The 16,278-nt window shown below is 42.1% G+C and overlaps 1 protein-coding gene across 1 annotated transcript; it reads right to left on the minus strand.

The window, feature by feature from the left end:
- Nucleotides 1-2,007: 2,007 nt before the first annotated feature.
- NPEPL1 (aminopeptidase like 1) lies at nucleotides 2,008-16,053 on the minus strand. The gene is made up of 12 exons (XM_082773622.1): nucleotides 15,775-16,053; nucleotides 14,344-14,529; nucleotides 13,033-13,203; nucleotides 10,449-10,538; nucleotides 9,720-9,801; nucleotides 9,395-9,537; nucleotides 8,795-8,872; nucleotides 5,373-5,473; nucleotides 4,601-4,724; nucleotides 4,155-4,331; nucleotides 3,356-3,466; nucleotides 2,008-2,890 (listed from the first exon to the last, which is right to left on the minus strand). Exons 1-12 carry the CDS (start codon nucleotides 15,922-15,924, stop codon nucleotides 2,732-2,734), a joined length of 1,572 nt encoding a protein of 523 aa, XP_082629748.1. The 5' UTR covers nucleotides 15,925-16,053; the 3' UTR covers nucleotides 2,008-2,731.
- Between the last annotated feature and the right edge of the window lie 225 nt (nucleotides 16,054-16,278).

Consider the following 16,278-nt stretch of genomic DNA (forward strand, 5'->3'; position numbering starts at 1 on the left):
GCAGTTAAATATGTTCATAACCACAAAGCACTTGGTCAGGACAGTAATTGCTGCAGTAAGAACATAAAACAGCTTTTTAATCTGCTCAGTTATTCGCAGAAATGGGCGTCAGTTGCAAATTCCAGTTGCAAATTGTGTTTGATACAGGCTTATTTCTGCTTGGTAACCATCCTGTGTATAATTTCTGACACTGGTTATCTGCTACTTCTAAGGCAGTTTTGACATCTCCCCTTTCTTAGATAGTTTCCAGACTTCGCACCAAGCTACTTCAGGGCAAATGCTGCAGAAGCTAAAATTGTCCTTCATGTGAAAGTAGGTAAGAAAATCCAGGAGCTGGTAGAAGTGTGCCTTAGTGGAGCTAAAATTCTGTCCATTAGGGGGCTAAGAAAGATTGTGAGCTTAACAAGCATGAGATCTGAAACACTGAAGGAAATCTGAAACTTTATCTAGAGACCACAAATCAGTTTAGGTATCTAAATCTGCTGTAGTGGACAGACTTCTTATCTAAACAGAAGGAAATAACAATGTGCATGGGAAATAGTAAGAGATGCTAATTAAAAATAAAGCAAAACAAAAACCACCTTGATTTTTATTTAATCATTGGAACAGCTCCTTTTCAAAAAGCATCAAACCTCTTTCTCTTCATTAGGTGTTGGGTTATTTTACTCTGCTTAAGCAAATTTAAACTCTTTTTTCAGTTTTTGATTTCCTAAATATTTATCTCTTCTACTCCTTTTCAAGTATTTCCTATTAGATTTTTTCAATATTAATTTTATTAGATGGCTTCTACTACGTGCCTTCCAAGTTAAATCCAGTGGTATGATGTGCTTTGAGAAACAGTAAAAAAGAAAAATAACATCCTAAGTTATTAAAATCTCATTTCTCTTTTATCTGGACTTGCAGCACTCAGTGAATAATAATCTTGTACACCACAGAACTGCAGGCTACTGTGTATGTAAAAACCTGCCTCATTTGGCAAAACACCATACATTTCTAAATTAGAACTAATTAATCTGAAGAGTGTTTCGACAGCATGGAGATTTCAGAGAACTGAAATTAGAACATTTTGCCGTTAGCTTCAGTGGTCAGACTGAATCAGAAATGAAAATAACTCTTCGACATATTTCCTGAAACAGATTTTGGTAGCAGGTAGTGCTTTACACTGATCATCTAGAATGACTGAAGATAGAACTTTTATTTCTATGTACATTTCCTAAAACCGTGATCAAGTGGACAAGGAAATAAAAAAAAGCAATAGGAACATATAGGAAATAATGAAATTCTGGGCAAGAAAAAAATGTTGCATTCTGCCTATAAATCAAATACAGCCAAGAAACCAAAATGAAAAACTTCTTCTACATTCTGCATCAGGCTTTTCACGAGGTCCTTAATCAAAAAGACAAAGCCAAAACCAGATGTGTACATCACTGTTAGAACTTCCATCTAAAATCTAGCACCAGTTCTCCCCAGAGATCACCTCCGACACAGGGAAAGGTATAATTTGTCACAACTCTGCTTGACTTTATCTTCAAAGCAGCCAAAAGTGTGTGCTGTGTTGGATTTTTTCAACATCAATGCTGTTTGAGCCAAGAACTGTTTCCAAAGGCTGATGCTTGAATTCACCAGGCAGGGACTAACACTGATTACAAGTTGGTCACTCTGTTCCTAACTCTGCTGCTGACATATAAATTGGGGCAAGTCATTTCCTGTGTGTGTCCACGCCAAGCTATTACTTGGAAACTCCTTGAGACTACTTTATACAGAAACTAATATTACGCATCCTGACTACTGTTGAATCAAACAAATGAAATGAATCATTGCAGTTCTTCAGAACTGCACCATACCAATCAATATAAGCTGTTACTGTGTTAGGGTCTGTCTTCAGATGTGTGAGTGCTGGCAAAAGGAATTTGAACAGAGCAATGAGGTTGCACACAAATCTTTGGAACACTCAGTATTCTCAGAAATGTAAATAACACTATGAAGCACCACATGGGATATGTAAGCTGCTTTAATAATAATAAATTTATTAAGTGGCAAGAAGCCACTCTGCTTTGTAAACGGATTTTACTCAATCACAGCCCCCCAATTTTTTCCTCATTTACCATGAATACATTCTGTAATTTGAACATGAAAGATTTATGTAGAGATATGCTCTGGATCACTTAGAGATTTTACTGGTCAGAAATACATTACACATGCGGGAACAGCACTGTATTAAGACTAAAGGCCTTTTCTCATTATATCTCCTTTACTACTAAGTTAAATTGTCTTTGAATATGCCAAAACTACAGTTTTCCTTATCCTGTGTTCAGAGATGTAGTGGGGCCTGCAGAAATGTCTGATAAACCCTCAGGTAAAATAAGTAATTCAGAAGGCTTTGTAAGCAAGAACTGCAGTTGCTTCTTCAGAATAGAGAGAGCTTCTCATGCATTAATGCACTTAGTTTGGTTTCATGAGGTGCTCAGAGGAAGATGTGCCTTCCTCCTGGTACAGTTAGCTGAGCCTGGAGTCTGCACCACTGATATTGTTCAGCAACTGTTTGCACCAATAATTTAAAAAAACACTAACAAAAATGAATCAGGCTGTTTTTATCAGAAACAAGTAATAAATCTTATCATGATAGTAAAAAAAATGGCAATTTCTGACATGTGACATTTTCATTGCTTGAAAACAAATCAGTGCAAAGTGAGGTAACACATGCACCCCGTCACATAGAGCTGGGGGCGCATTAAATCAGGCGCCGCCTTTTGGAATCCCTCTCCATATCCTCAGGGGGAGAGTCTCCATTGCACCCTAGAGGGGACACCATGTTTAGCAAAGGGTCTTCAGATGCCCCTCCAAACAGAGACAGCAACAAAGCCACGCCATAACCAGTAGCTCGTTCACCCTGGAAAACAAAAAACAATTCACATTTCAGATTGTATAGTATGGGCTGGTTTAATTTAGCTACTATCAAAAGCACTGACAGCACACGGCCATAGCAAATACTTGAGAAACACTGTCAAGCCTGCTTGACTTACGCTTCTGTATCCTTACTGCTATTGCAACCTGTCACTGTTAGATTAAACCAACACATCAGTTGATTCACAAGAACAGAGCTCACACTGACTTGAGGATGGACCTGTGTTAGCATTCTTCAAGAGCATGTTCCATCCAACAGGACCATGGATTTGGAGCATGAGCTGAATAAGTTGGGTTTAAAACAAAGGTGGGTTGGGGGATGAGGAGTAAATTGGATAGTTTTTTTTAGGGGAAAAAATTGCACATGTTCCATCCAACAGAGGAGGAACCCCAAGAGCAAATGTTTTGTGTGAGGGAGGTGAGTAAAATGTCAGAAGTCCTATGAACATACCGCATGAACAGGGGCAGCAATGTCTACATGGACCCAGACTCCAGGCCAGTCGAAACCGATGTGAGAAGCAATGAAGAGCCCAGCACAGGAGCTTGGACTATTGTCTCGGTCCTGCAGAAACAGTAAAAATACAGTTGGTCTTGCAAGAAAAGAAAACGTCAGTGTTGTCTTCTTGACTATAGATTTGCACAACTGTCTTTCCTAATTCAAAGCTTAATGGATGGCTCTAAAACCCAGTTTTTAGTCATGTATACTGTAAATGCTTTGAGTTAATTCCTGGGTAGCAATCTGGTCCTGCTTTTTTCATCTTCTGCCCAAAATCATTTCTGCAGTGTTTTTGGAACTTACTGCACACTGTAACTCTCAAATTCTGCAAAAGCAGCTGCAGAAATCCCTGAGGTCTCTGTCCTCAATTTCCTGTTTTTTCCATTCTCAGTTACTGTCTCCAGTGGTTATATACGATCTGAGGAATGCTTGATTTTATTTCTTCAAAGGTCTCCATCCAGGAATTTAGCATTCATCTTAAGGTTATGTTTAAAAGGCAAGCAGTCCATAGACAACTTTGCAGCAGGCTACCCCATTTAAAATTGATGCTAAATATCAGTGGAGTGGCATTTATCTTGCAAAATCCCCAATTAAATGGTCTTTGAGGTCCTAATACAATCCATTTCTAAAAGATTAGAACCCACAGGAAGAACTTTCAGACAGTTATCAACAGATGAACACGTGATCCAGAATACACATAGAAGCATATTTTTATCTAATAAAAAAAAAATGTAAAGAAAAAAAAGTATCTTACTGCAACAGAGTTCTTCATATCAGCTACAGCAGAGGTAAATTCACTGAAATGGAGCTCAGGGCAATACACGAGAGGGTGGACCAGGTCTCCACAGTTCCTGCCAGCTTTAACACATGCCCTTTCCCACTCCTCGTTATTGGTAAGGACAGCAGCATGATACTTTCCTGTAGCAATTCCCTAATGAAATATACAACAAAATCAGGAAGGATTAAGCCTGACAGTGCTGCACACAATAGTTCTGTACTCTCAGCATTAATAGCTGCTTTCCATCTAACAGAACCACCAAGAAGAAAAAAAAATATCTTAAAAGTACTTGACAAAAAAAGGTAGTGCTACAAACATAGACAAAGGCATTGCAGCTACGGCCAAATCTCTTAAAATTGTACATATAATGCACAGACACTAGAAGGATGCACCCCTGTCCACTAGCAGGTCTGTATCAGTACCTGAGCTCCAGTAAGAGTCGCCATATCAAGAATGATATCAGCTCCAAGATCTTTGCATGCGTAAGCTACTCCATCAGCCAGTATCAGCCTCCCTTCTGCATCAGTGTTATTGATTTCCACAGTTCTAGAAAGAAAAGAGGGCATTTAATACAACAATACTTCAGATTACAGGTTAAGACACATCTATCCTGACTAGAACACTTGGTTAGAAGGCAGACTCGAACCTTATGTACTTTCTTACTTGAATCTGCAGGACTGTACTGCTACATATTCCACTGTTTTAAGCATTCAGACAGAACAAACCTGGAAAACTGTAATAATAATACTGCCTGCACGGTACTGTCACTGCCTGTCAGGCCTGTATAACACCCAGCATGTCTGGCTGGGATTTTACTAATTACTGCTTTCCACTAAGTATCACACTTGGTTTAAAACCACAGGAGATTCTTAGACAGTCCAAGCCTGCCTCTGTAACTGAGACAGCACAGACTACAGAGGGGAACAGAAAACTGGTCGTACTGGAACAAACACAGGAACCCAAGTGCTTTAAGGAAACTTCATCTCATGACAGATGATATGTGTCTTGATGTGCACTTACATACCACACAGGTCACTCTATGCACGCAGAAAACTCATACTATGGCTGTCTGAAATCCTATTAGCAATCCTTAGGGAAGCTGTTGAGGTTCACAATCTATACAGTATGCAGACAAACAGAACCAAAGATTATTTCCTCTCAGTGTTTCCAGGAAAGATATAGACACAAACTTACTTTCCAGAGTAAAGAACATGAATGTCATCAGGTCTTGTTGCACGTGGTCCAACCGCATTCTCAGCCAAACAAAAAACAGCATGAAGATTGTCTTTAAAACCCTGTAATAACAATAGGAGAGAAATAGGTTTCAATTCACACCAAGCTCATTTATTTGGACTGAAGTCAATGTGGGATTATGATTTTATGGCAGCAATGCCACTAATTACATGGGAAATCTACGATAAATGTCTTATCTTGTAGCTGAGGACAAGAGTTACAGAAAGCAGGCAAGGAGAAAACATGCAATCCTGGCTTTAGACTTCTGAACTCACCAAAAAACTGCTGGGCTCACCAAAAACACCCCTTAAGTCACAGAACTACAGTACCCCTGAATGAAAATCAGCTGAATACACCTCCAAAGATGTGGTACTTTAATTTCAGTACAACTCCAACACAGACTCACAACAGAGATGTATTAACTTTATAACCCTTCACCTTTTGTAGTCATTTTCTGAAAAAGAATGAAAGATCCAAGTAACAGATGCTTTGAGCATGACAATTAAAAAGGCTTGTGACAGCACGTTACACAGCCAGTCAGGATGCCTGGGATTATTTTCCAAACCCTGTTTTTTCCACTGCTTTTATTTAGTTTCCAGTGACAGCAAAGACACAATTGGGGTCACCTGAGAAACTGAGCTCCTTCCCATCACTTCTTCAGCATCACAGGAGAGCTTACAGTACTAATGGAAAAGGATGGAAATAATAAATGCTAATACGCAGCCATTTGTGAACTCTACACTTTCCTAAAAAAACAGCCCCAGATGAACAGATTCCATCTCTGATAATTGTTCTGGAAAGCAACTTTGACCATGGCAACCCTGGAACGTGGTACTCCTCCACGTCTCAGTGGATCTATCAACTGCCAGCAACACAGCTTGCTGCCCAGAATCAAGCCTGGAACGCACATAAGATATATACTACCAGTATCTACCTTCTCTCTTTACATGTGAAAGTAAAAATCATTCGTGACTAGTATTAGTTGTTTTCCATTTTTTATTTTTTTATAAATACAAAATTTCTGCTACAAAGGACACAGCATTTTCAAACTCTTCTTACCCCTTAACCTTCTCTTTTCTGCCAGATCCCATCTAGTTTACTTTGGTTCAAAATCACGCACTTATATAGTTATGGATATTTTAAAACATGAAGATTTTGTTTGTACAGTGACTGTATTATGTGGAAAGATCCTACCAACACAACGGGAGGCAGCAGCACTAAACAAATAAAAGCATCGTTCCTCCTCAACTGGGATAGCTAGTCCTAAAGACATCAAACTCCTAGGGAAAACAGGGTCAGTTTTACTGTCAATCTCTTAATAAAAGTCCTGTAGCCAAAGTAACGTGGACTTGCTGAATCAGCCCATGTTCTAAAGTCCAAAGGACAAGTACATCAATCAAAAACTTTCAAAAATAACACACAGCCTCTAGAAACCATAAAATAACTTTACAGCTGCTTGCCCAGCCAGTGGGAAAACAGCACTGTAGATAAGATACCCTTCCATCTATGATCCTTTCCTCTTCCAAAATTGTCCGCAATGAAAAAACACTCTGTTAAGAATCTCTTACTGAATTGCACCAAATTTTCCTCCCCCAGTTGGGAGATGTGGTTAATCTACTGTCAAAAAATGTAAACCCACTTCCACTATCAGCTGCCTTTTATTGAATCTCATCCTGCAGCTTTTTAAAAGCAGGACTCCCTACGTTAACATGCAGGAGGTGAGAAGGATTTAGAAAATGTGTTTTCTTTTCTTCCTTGTGTTGGAAAGCTCACAATGGATGAAATGCATATTTGAAGGAAAAAATAACTCAGTTGTGTTTGCTATCCAAAGGCTTTTAAAATCACATTGTAAAATTGCTGAACAGCATGTAGGCAGATGATATTTTCTGAAGATGGATAATAACCTTTGCCCCTCTTCCTACTGAGCTTTCTATCCAACAGAAGTTTAAACTTCAGTCTTTTTGACAAAGTGCAGCTAATTTAAACCTCTTCCACATTTATATTATTCTTAAGAGTGTTAAAAAAAAGGTCTTGAAACAGTAACAAAGACAAATTATTTCCACTGCCTACCTGAACACATTTTCTGCAAGGATTTAATTAACAAGTCTTCTTGCATGGGATTGTAATACTAAGCAGCTATAACATTCTCCTGTTTTTAGATACAAAGGCACAGACTTCTTGTGAGGTATGACAGCTTCTTCAGGCTCAGTTTGTCCAAACAGATTACCACCAGTTTATTCATTCGCATATATGAAATATCTGATGACTTACATTCACAGCTACTGCGATTGTGAACGCAACTTGTCAGTGCAGATAATTACATGCACACATACTTCTGAAACAAGGACTGAATCACTGAGAGAACGTACCACATGCATGGTTTTCCCAGCCTCTCCCAAAGCACTGTAGAAGTTCTAGCTTTTGTTCCCTGCAAACATGTGATCTAACTTTCTGAAGGACTTGGTTATGAAAACCTAGCAGTTTTCCTATGATGCTGCTCAGAAATGTGTTTTCAATTTTAAGTCTCTGCAGATAACTGAAGTTAACAATTCTTCCACATCAAACATACTGCTAAGGCCAAGGCACAGAGCTAAGCTGTTGAGAAATGGGAATTTGGCAATGATCATCCCCTGGACAAAGCTTCCATCAGATCTATGCATTAATCTGCAGCAGTACAAGTTCTTTGAACTTTCGATACTCCTTGGAGGCAATAGCTGCTCTGTCAGCAAGACTCAGTGACTGAATTTGTGGAGAGGGCAGGGTTTTATTGGCAGCAGCTACTTCATCTCCCCAGTTCATATTGGGAAAGCATAACGTACTTTTAAAAAATTCTTCATATTTCAATGCTTGGCTTCTTCTCAGCTCCCCTACTACTTTCTGACCACAGGAGCCCAACAAGCAGCTCCCGATGAGACTAGAACTGCCACTTCCCTAGTAGGTTAATATTAGAACTGGTGCAGGAGTTGGAATACGGATAGGCTTCATACCCTGAGTTGCTCATCCCTTTCTTTACTAAGGGACAACAGCTGCCCCAAATCCCAAAGCTTAAACAATAAAGCTTTATACCTGGATAACTCAGGTATGAATCTGATTCAAGGAACTACAGTCAACTCAATCCTCAGAACAGACCCTGAAGCTCTAGAAAGACTCATAACAAAAAATCAGCACTTGAGCAACTTCTCACAATTCCCAAGATACCAGCAAAGATTTGAAACGGTTTCCTGAAATAGCATAAAGAGCAGAGTGGCCCAAGATCACTAAAGGCGGTGGCAGGTCAGAACTTTAGGATTAGGCTGGCCCCCATATCTGGGAATATATCCAAAAGCCAGCCTGCTCCTTGGCAATGCTAGGCTACATGATATCAATTAACACATTTTACTTACTTGCTTTACAGTGGCTTTGAAGGCACCCAAAATAGCAGCTGCTCCACCACAGTCTCGCTTCATTCCAGGCATAGTAGTCTATTTAAACAGAGAGAGATTTTTTAAAAAAAGAAAATTTTTGATTTCAGTTTCAAAGTACAGCCTGATAAAACTACTGTTTCTGATGCTTCTACAACTCTGGTCTTGACAGTGTCATAACAAATGCAAGGAACACATGCACGTCTACTTCTACTTGCTTTAGAACTGGAAAATACTAAACCTCTACTGCTAATTTGTTAGAAAAAGGAAAAATGTTCATTACAAGACACGCATTGAAGTCGACTCAAATGGGTTTTGTATCTTTCTCCAAAATCGGAAATGAAACATCTTTGTTTCTCACTTTCTGCTAGCAGTGTGCAATACTTAAATTGCACCCAGTAGCTCTGTAAAATATTCCTTGAATTCTATATAGTCTTTTCTCATGGTATTTTGTGTCTGCACAGATGATGGTAAATCAAGTGTTTACTCAAACAGATACTCTTTGGTTTCTATGGACATTAACAGAATTACTTCCATCAGGAAACAACACGGTAAGCAAAGACAGCAGAAGTGTTTATGTACCTTTCCCTTAATGCTGAGTCCTCCGGTATCATACACAATACCTTTGCCCACCCATGCAATGGTCTGTGTAGCACCATCTGGAGTGTGACTGAGAACTGCTAGAGCTGGAGGATGCAGAGCTGCCTTGCCAACCCCATAGATACCTGGAAAACAAGACAGTTAAGCCACAATTAATCAAGAAAGACTGCAAAAAGACTGGCTGTATCTTGGAATACTGTGGGCTATAAAACCATTTCAGAAATGCATAAATAAAATATCACAATGGAGACGATACAATATCTCAATTCACTGCTAGGAAAAAAGTGGAATTTTCAACAAGATATACCTCCAAAGCCTCTCTCCTTCAGCTCTTCATCTCGAATAATGGTAGGAGTAATCCCAAGATCCTTGCCAACTTTTTTGATTTCCTTCATCATTAAAAGAAAAAGGACAATGTCAGTCAGTCAGTCATCAGGACACATTTGTGTCATAAAACCCACATGCGGGTTTTACATGATTTTGCATGTACACACATACATTCACTATTTTGGGACTGATGCTGGTTTCCAATGGTCTAATTTCACTGACACCCTTGACTATTTAGTATTGCATGAAATGCAAATCTGACCTTTAAGCTCTGCCAGGAAGAGAAATCTTCAGAGGTAAAAGCCAGCTGTTCACTCTACTGAACCATGATGAAATAGGGCAGGAATATTTTCACCCTCAACAGCTTTCCAGATCCTGATTTGCAAGCATGTCAACTTCTGTCCCATAATTTCAGAAACTTACCACCATAGGGCTTAAGAAAGCACTAGCACTGGCAAAGGAGCCCGTGTCATCACCTCTTCTGACTCCCAGTTCCTTACACCAAGCATTACACTATCTCCTTCCAACTTTGGTAAGTTGTACTAAATATTAATAGCTAAAGAAATAGCCTGAGCATCCTTGAACGGGTTGTTTAATACATCTCCTAGACTGACACAGCAGTTTTGCTCAGAGATAGGCACACTAGTTCTTTATTGCTGTAGTCAAGACTTCCAACATGTAACTCTTGCTCATCAGCTGTATTACCCACCTCCAGGAAGTTATCCGTGTTCATCTCATTGCAAGGGGTGTCCACGATTCGAGCAGCCAGTCTGACTCCTTCTGTAGCACTTGCCAGGCACTATAAAAAGAAGCGAAGACACTTAAGAACCGGTCTTGGTTTAGGTGGTTTTCTGCATAATGTTGTACCTAGTCCTAAGCAGCCTACACTGGATATAGGATTCCCCTGGAGCACAGTAATGCCTAACTGCAACTGATCACAGGTAGCTGAGCAGTACTGACTAACGTCAACCAAGCTAACTTATTTTCCATATGTGTTAAATAGAAGATATTTTTTCCTATGCTCTGATTTCTAAGCAACTGGATTCCTTCCAGTGAATTGATTCTGCAGAATTAGTAGCGTTCTCTGCTTTAAAAGCAAGACCAAGAATGCAAAGCAAGGTGGAGGGCTGGAAGGACAAGATAAAACAAATCCAGGAAGCCACAATGAACTTGTAGACTACTTGGGCTGGAAACCTGCAGCAATTACATAATGTACAACATGTTTTAATACAGCAGGCAGCATGGTTCAGTGCAACAGAGATTAATACCATAAGACGTTCTATATGGCAGGCACATGGGGAAGGTGAAACATGAGCTATCTGTGTGAAACATGCATCGACTGCCTCGCTCCTGTGGCAGAACTGGACTGAGAGCAGACATACCTACACAAGAATGGACTGAACCAAAAGGGCCCACAGCAAGCACACTGAGGCTGTTCCCTCAAAGAAGCATCCTCCTGGAAAAAGGACAATGAAGGCACCAGAGGCTAAGCTTTAACTTTCAGCTCCTGGGAATCAACAACTTGAAGCAAAAAAGACCAGGTGGAAGGGAATTGTTCAAGTTTTCCAGTAGCCACACTACACCAAAGACCACACACACAGCAGAAGGGTGAGTCAAGATGGGTTTCAAAAGAATCTGATGTGTTGGCTAGTTATTTGTGCTGAGGTATCTGAAGTTTAGCTTGGCCAGACTGGCCTAAGGACTCTATATATTCTGTATCCCAGCAGACTCATAAACCTTGGCTTGTTTTGGAGTGGTGCCTGATTCCCTACAATTACTTTGATTGCTTTACTTCCCCTAAAGGGATAAGAACCTCCTCAGGAGCCAGACTAAGTTGGGAGTGATTCACCACTAGGGTCATGCAGGTAAAAGGAGGTGCTCTAACGTTAACGACAAGTCCAAGGGAATCAACATGACACTCACAGAAATAAGCTGTGCCTGGGTTTGGCTTCCAGGGTACTCAAGAGAACCAGGACAACAACAACCTTAAGTAATTGCCCTATAAAACTGTGACAATCCCTCTAGTCCTCACCATAAAATACCATGGACAATGCAGTAGGTGCAGAATATGGCAACATGCCTAGGGAGAGGTTTAGCTAAAAAATGCTACCACATGCCTCTTCCACGCTCTACACAAGCTGTCTGGTGCTGGTTGAATTTAAGGGGTGAAAATTTAGCTTGGAGGAAGCCAGCAGTTGTTTTGGCATTGACATCAAAGGGAAGAATGGGAGATATATATAAATATATATATATTTAAATAAAGAATTTTTTTTATTATTATTATTTCGGGGTAAGGGAAAATTCAACGATCAACTGTTGTACTCATAGCACATCTCTCTTTCATTTTCCTGAAGACTGGTCTGGCATCATTTGCTGTAGCCAACTCATTTAGTAGAATAAGAACAAAGTATGCAGTAACAGTTATAGAAGGAAAAAATCACTAAAGCTGCAATTCTGCGAATTTCAGATGTAGCAACAGTCTCCTCAATCAGATCACAGTGTCAATGTGCACTGAAATACAGATCTGGAACACTGACCTGGAAGTCACCTAACCGCTCAAGTGCAATACTTGGAAAAGCTTTTAAGTTAGGATCTTGAAGATAATGCCCTAGAATAGTAAAGGTTACCTGATGAGTAGTTTCGTCTTTAAAACAGTCAGGTGCAAGGGAAACAATCTTTGACTACCTGCTACTGAAAGACAACTTAGACAAACACTGAACTGTTATGTACAGCTCATCCCCAAGCTGAAGCATTTCTTCAGGGGTCTTCCTTCTGGCTACAGTTTTTTATAAAAACTCAGACAAAGAGGTACATCACACAAATACCAGAAGCCACACGTGATCCCAGAATAAACAACTCTTCAGTGACATCAGTGTGATAGTCACCTGCACACCACAGACAGATTGTGCCCAAATAAAAGAGAGCAGCCCACGCACCGAAGATAATAGTATTAAACACTAAAACCCTACTATTTGCATCTGTGATAAATGTGAGAAAAGAGGAATCTGTGTTACTTGTTTGGTGTTTTTCACCCCTGAAACATACATTCTAAATAGCATCTTCAGTCTTTGCTGCAAGAATATGTTCAATATTTCTACTCACTTGTGCTCTGAACTGAACAATTTCAAGGAACTTTGATCTAGAATCATTTCGTACTTTAGATACAACACCTACGCCATATGTAGCCTGAGGTACACATTTGTGCATGCAACAAACTGAAGAAATTTAAAAAAAGATTTCAGAGAATAATGAAAACAAACGATCACAAGGGAAAGGGGGGAACAAAAGCCTACTTTAAGCGTTGCCACTTCTATTGGTCCATTGTTTTGTCCAACCAGGAAAAACTCGACCGTTACAGTTTTCTTCTCTGTGCGTCTTGATGCACTGGACCGATGCGTAAACAGTGGGAAAGCCCTGGCCAACGCACAAGCAGAAGCAAAAACTTCAGACCGCTCACAGACCATCTGAAAAAAAAAGCCAGAAGAGAATCAAGTCAGGTAACATTAGGTAACATTAGGGACACGAAGACTGCATTTAAAGGGATTCATTACCATTGGCAAAGAGGAAAAGAACTGATGTCTGAATGGAGACACGCTCATACACTGCACTTTGCTTGGGAGGGGAAGCAGTACAAACAGCACCAAACTGAACTCATTCAGCTCAGTTCCCATATGGAAATGAACATTGCTGGACCTGACTGTGTAGAATTAAGGGAACTAGACTGGTTTAATTATAGGTGTCTAATTAACACTGGTTAGCCCAAGGATTGAGACAAAAAAGCAAGGGAACCATCAGTATGTATTCGAAACAAATAAAACAATGAGAGTAATGATATGAGAATGTGCTTAATATCAACCCAAACCTTTTTAATATATAAAATATTTTTCTGACGTTCATTACAGAAATTACTGATGGAAAGAAGTTTCAGTTAAACATCTCCACATATAAGTACAAGGGAAAAAATATGAGTAGAGTTAATACTCTTGCAAATAAGTTTTCCAGGAGAAGAGTATAATTAGATTTTGTTATTGACGCCGACTATATGAGCTTTCCGTAGTAAGCTGGAACTCTCGATTAATCTGGAGAAGCCATAGAAAGAAAAACCACCAAATTCATCTGGCTCATGCCAAAGGTGACCAAAGTAGCGCACCTTTTCCTGCACAAGATTTGTGCTAGAGTACTAGTTTACATTAGGATTTCTAAAACTTATTGACTAAGTTGAGTCACCCAAAACTGGCTATCCTATATAGACAGAGCACTCTGTATGAAGTCCACGTCAATCTTCTAAAGCATGATATGTACCATGTGCTAAAGCCTTAAATACTTTTTTTGAAAAAATCCACTACTGCTTCCCTTTGCATGGATGTTACTGGTTGAAAACATTTCATACATATCCATCCTTAATTTCTTCCAACTGTTTGAGCATGTATAAGCTATTATACTTAGGTCTTGTTTATGCTCCAGAGCAAAACCATTTATAAATGCTGGTATAATTATAGTGGTAACACTCATCCACCCTTTGTCTCCTTGGATACAGCTAAAATCCCAAAAAGTCAACAAAATACTAGACATTTCACCAGAAGCGTTTTCCAACAGCCACTTACAACAATACATCTGTTGACACCTCCTGGAAGACAATTTCTGACCAGGCGGGTGATGAACTGAGCTGCAGATGGACTATTGTGTCGGCTGACCCTGGAAGGCAACGCGGCCACAGTGGCGTAATTCAGGTAGAGAGGACAGCTGTCGGTAGGGTTTGGGTTCAGAGTGCTTAAAGCAGACTGCCATATCTGAGGAGAAGAATTAAAAAAAGAAAGAATTGTATCAGACTTTGTTTCCAACAACTAAAATCCTTTATTTAAGAATGCCTCAACATAGTTGGAATAAGATGGAAAAACATTATGACACCCTTTTAAATGCAATAACCTCTACGACAGCAAAGAGGCAGGAAATATAATGAACCCATTTATTAATCAGAAAACACAAATGTGCTTTCCATTCAAGTATCTCTTAAGCCACATGAATTATAATTCAAAAGCACGCCATTAATGCACAGGCTGCTTCGGACGCTTTTAAGTTGATACCATTTTGCTAGTGATAAATACATGGACTGATTTACTAGCCCCACGTTATTCTTTCATGCAGCAATTTAATTAAAAGCAAAAAAGAAGGCTAAATATTGTCATAAGAGACTCAAGAGCCCAACACATAAAACTGCCAAGCATCTAGCAACCTCAGAGCCGCGATGCAAAACATCTATCGTTCTGCCACAAGCCATCAACACCATCTAAATAAAAATAGATCCACAGACTCCGCAGCCGTAGCTGAAAGCAGGGGAGGAGGAAAGGGACGCGATATCTTTCACCCCTTGCAGGCAGCGAGGCTGAGTCCCCAGCTTGCCATCTGCCACCCCAGAGCGTGTATTTCGATGGTTATTGTAATGGCAGGCAGCACCTTGTCATCTGGGAGGCATGCAAAGCGCTTTCCACCCGTCAGAGCGGGTAAAAGGTAAGAAAGAGCCCCACGCTCCAAGGGGCAGCCCTGCCCTCAGCTCCGGCCACGACCCGGGGCTGCCCCAGGGCCTCGGGGACGCCCCGCAGCACCGAGCCGAGCGGCCCCCGGTGGGTTTCGCTTTTCATTTTTTCTTTAGGGCCGCCTCGGGGGGCTTTTAGGGCACCGCTCAGCCGGGTGAAGTCCCTTCCCGCTGCTGAAAGTGCAGGTTTCCCCCGAGCAAGGCCCGGCAGGCCCCGGCCCCTACCCGCCGCAGGCCCCGGAGCCGCAGCCGGGCGCTCCCCAGCCCCCGGGCCGGGTCCGCAGCCCCCCGGGGAGCACCCCGAGGCCGCCCGGCCGCAGCCGTGGCACGGGGAGTACCACGAGGCCGGGCCGGGCCGGGCCGGGGAGAGGAGAGGAGAGGCGGCCTCGGGAAGCGCCTCGCGGGCAGCCGGGAGAGGCGGCGGCGGCAGCGGGGCGGTGGCGATGGAGGGGCGGCGGTGGCGGTGTGAGGGGGGATCCGCGCTCCCCCCGCCCGGCCTCACCTCCTCGGTGACCCGCGGCTGCAGCTTGCCCCGCAGCTGGGCCCAGGGCAGGCGGTGCAGGTTGTGGAGCTGGCCCAGGACGAGCAGCGGGCGGCTCTGCGGGTCCGCCTCGCCGGCGCTGGCCTGGAACTCCAGCTGCACGTTCGCCATCTTCCTGCCTGCAGCCCGGCTCGGCTTGGCCCGGCCCGGCTCGGCCCAGCCCGGCTCGGCACGGCCCGGCCCGTCCGCACGGCTCCGCCCCGCCGCCCAGCGCCGGCTCGGCGGGGCGGGCACCGCGGCGGGGCGGGCGGCCTCCGGCGGCCGCGCCGGGCACCGCAGGCGGGCTCGGGGCCCGGATGTGGCTCCGGGCCTGAGGGTGGCACCGGGCCGGCCCCGGGGCCTCGGCCAGAGGTGTGGGGGACACGGGCTGGCCGGCGCGGGGGTGTAAATACGCGTAGGGGTACGGGCTGCTTAAGCTTCTGTGGTATATCTGCGTGAAGTAACGTGATAAGCTGTAAATAAAAC

The sequence above is a fragment of the Aythya marila genome, assembly GCF_965140915.1.
Source record: "Aythya marila genome assembly, chromosome: 16".
Lineage (NCBI taxonomy): Eukaryota > Metazoa > Chordata > Aves > Anseriformes > Anatidae > Aythya > Aythya marila.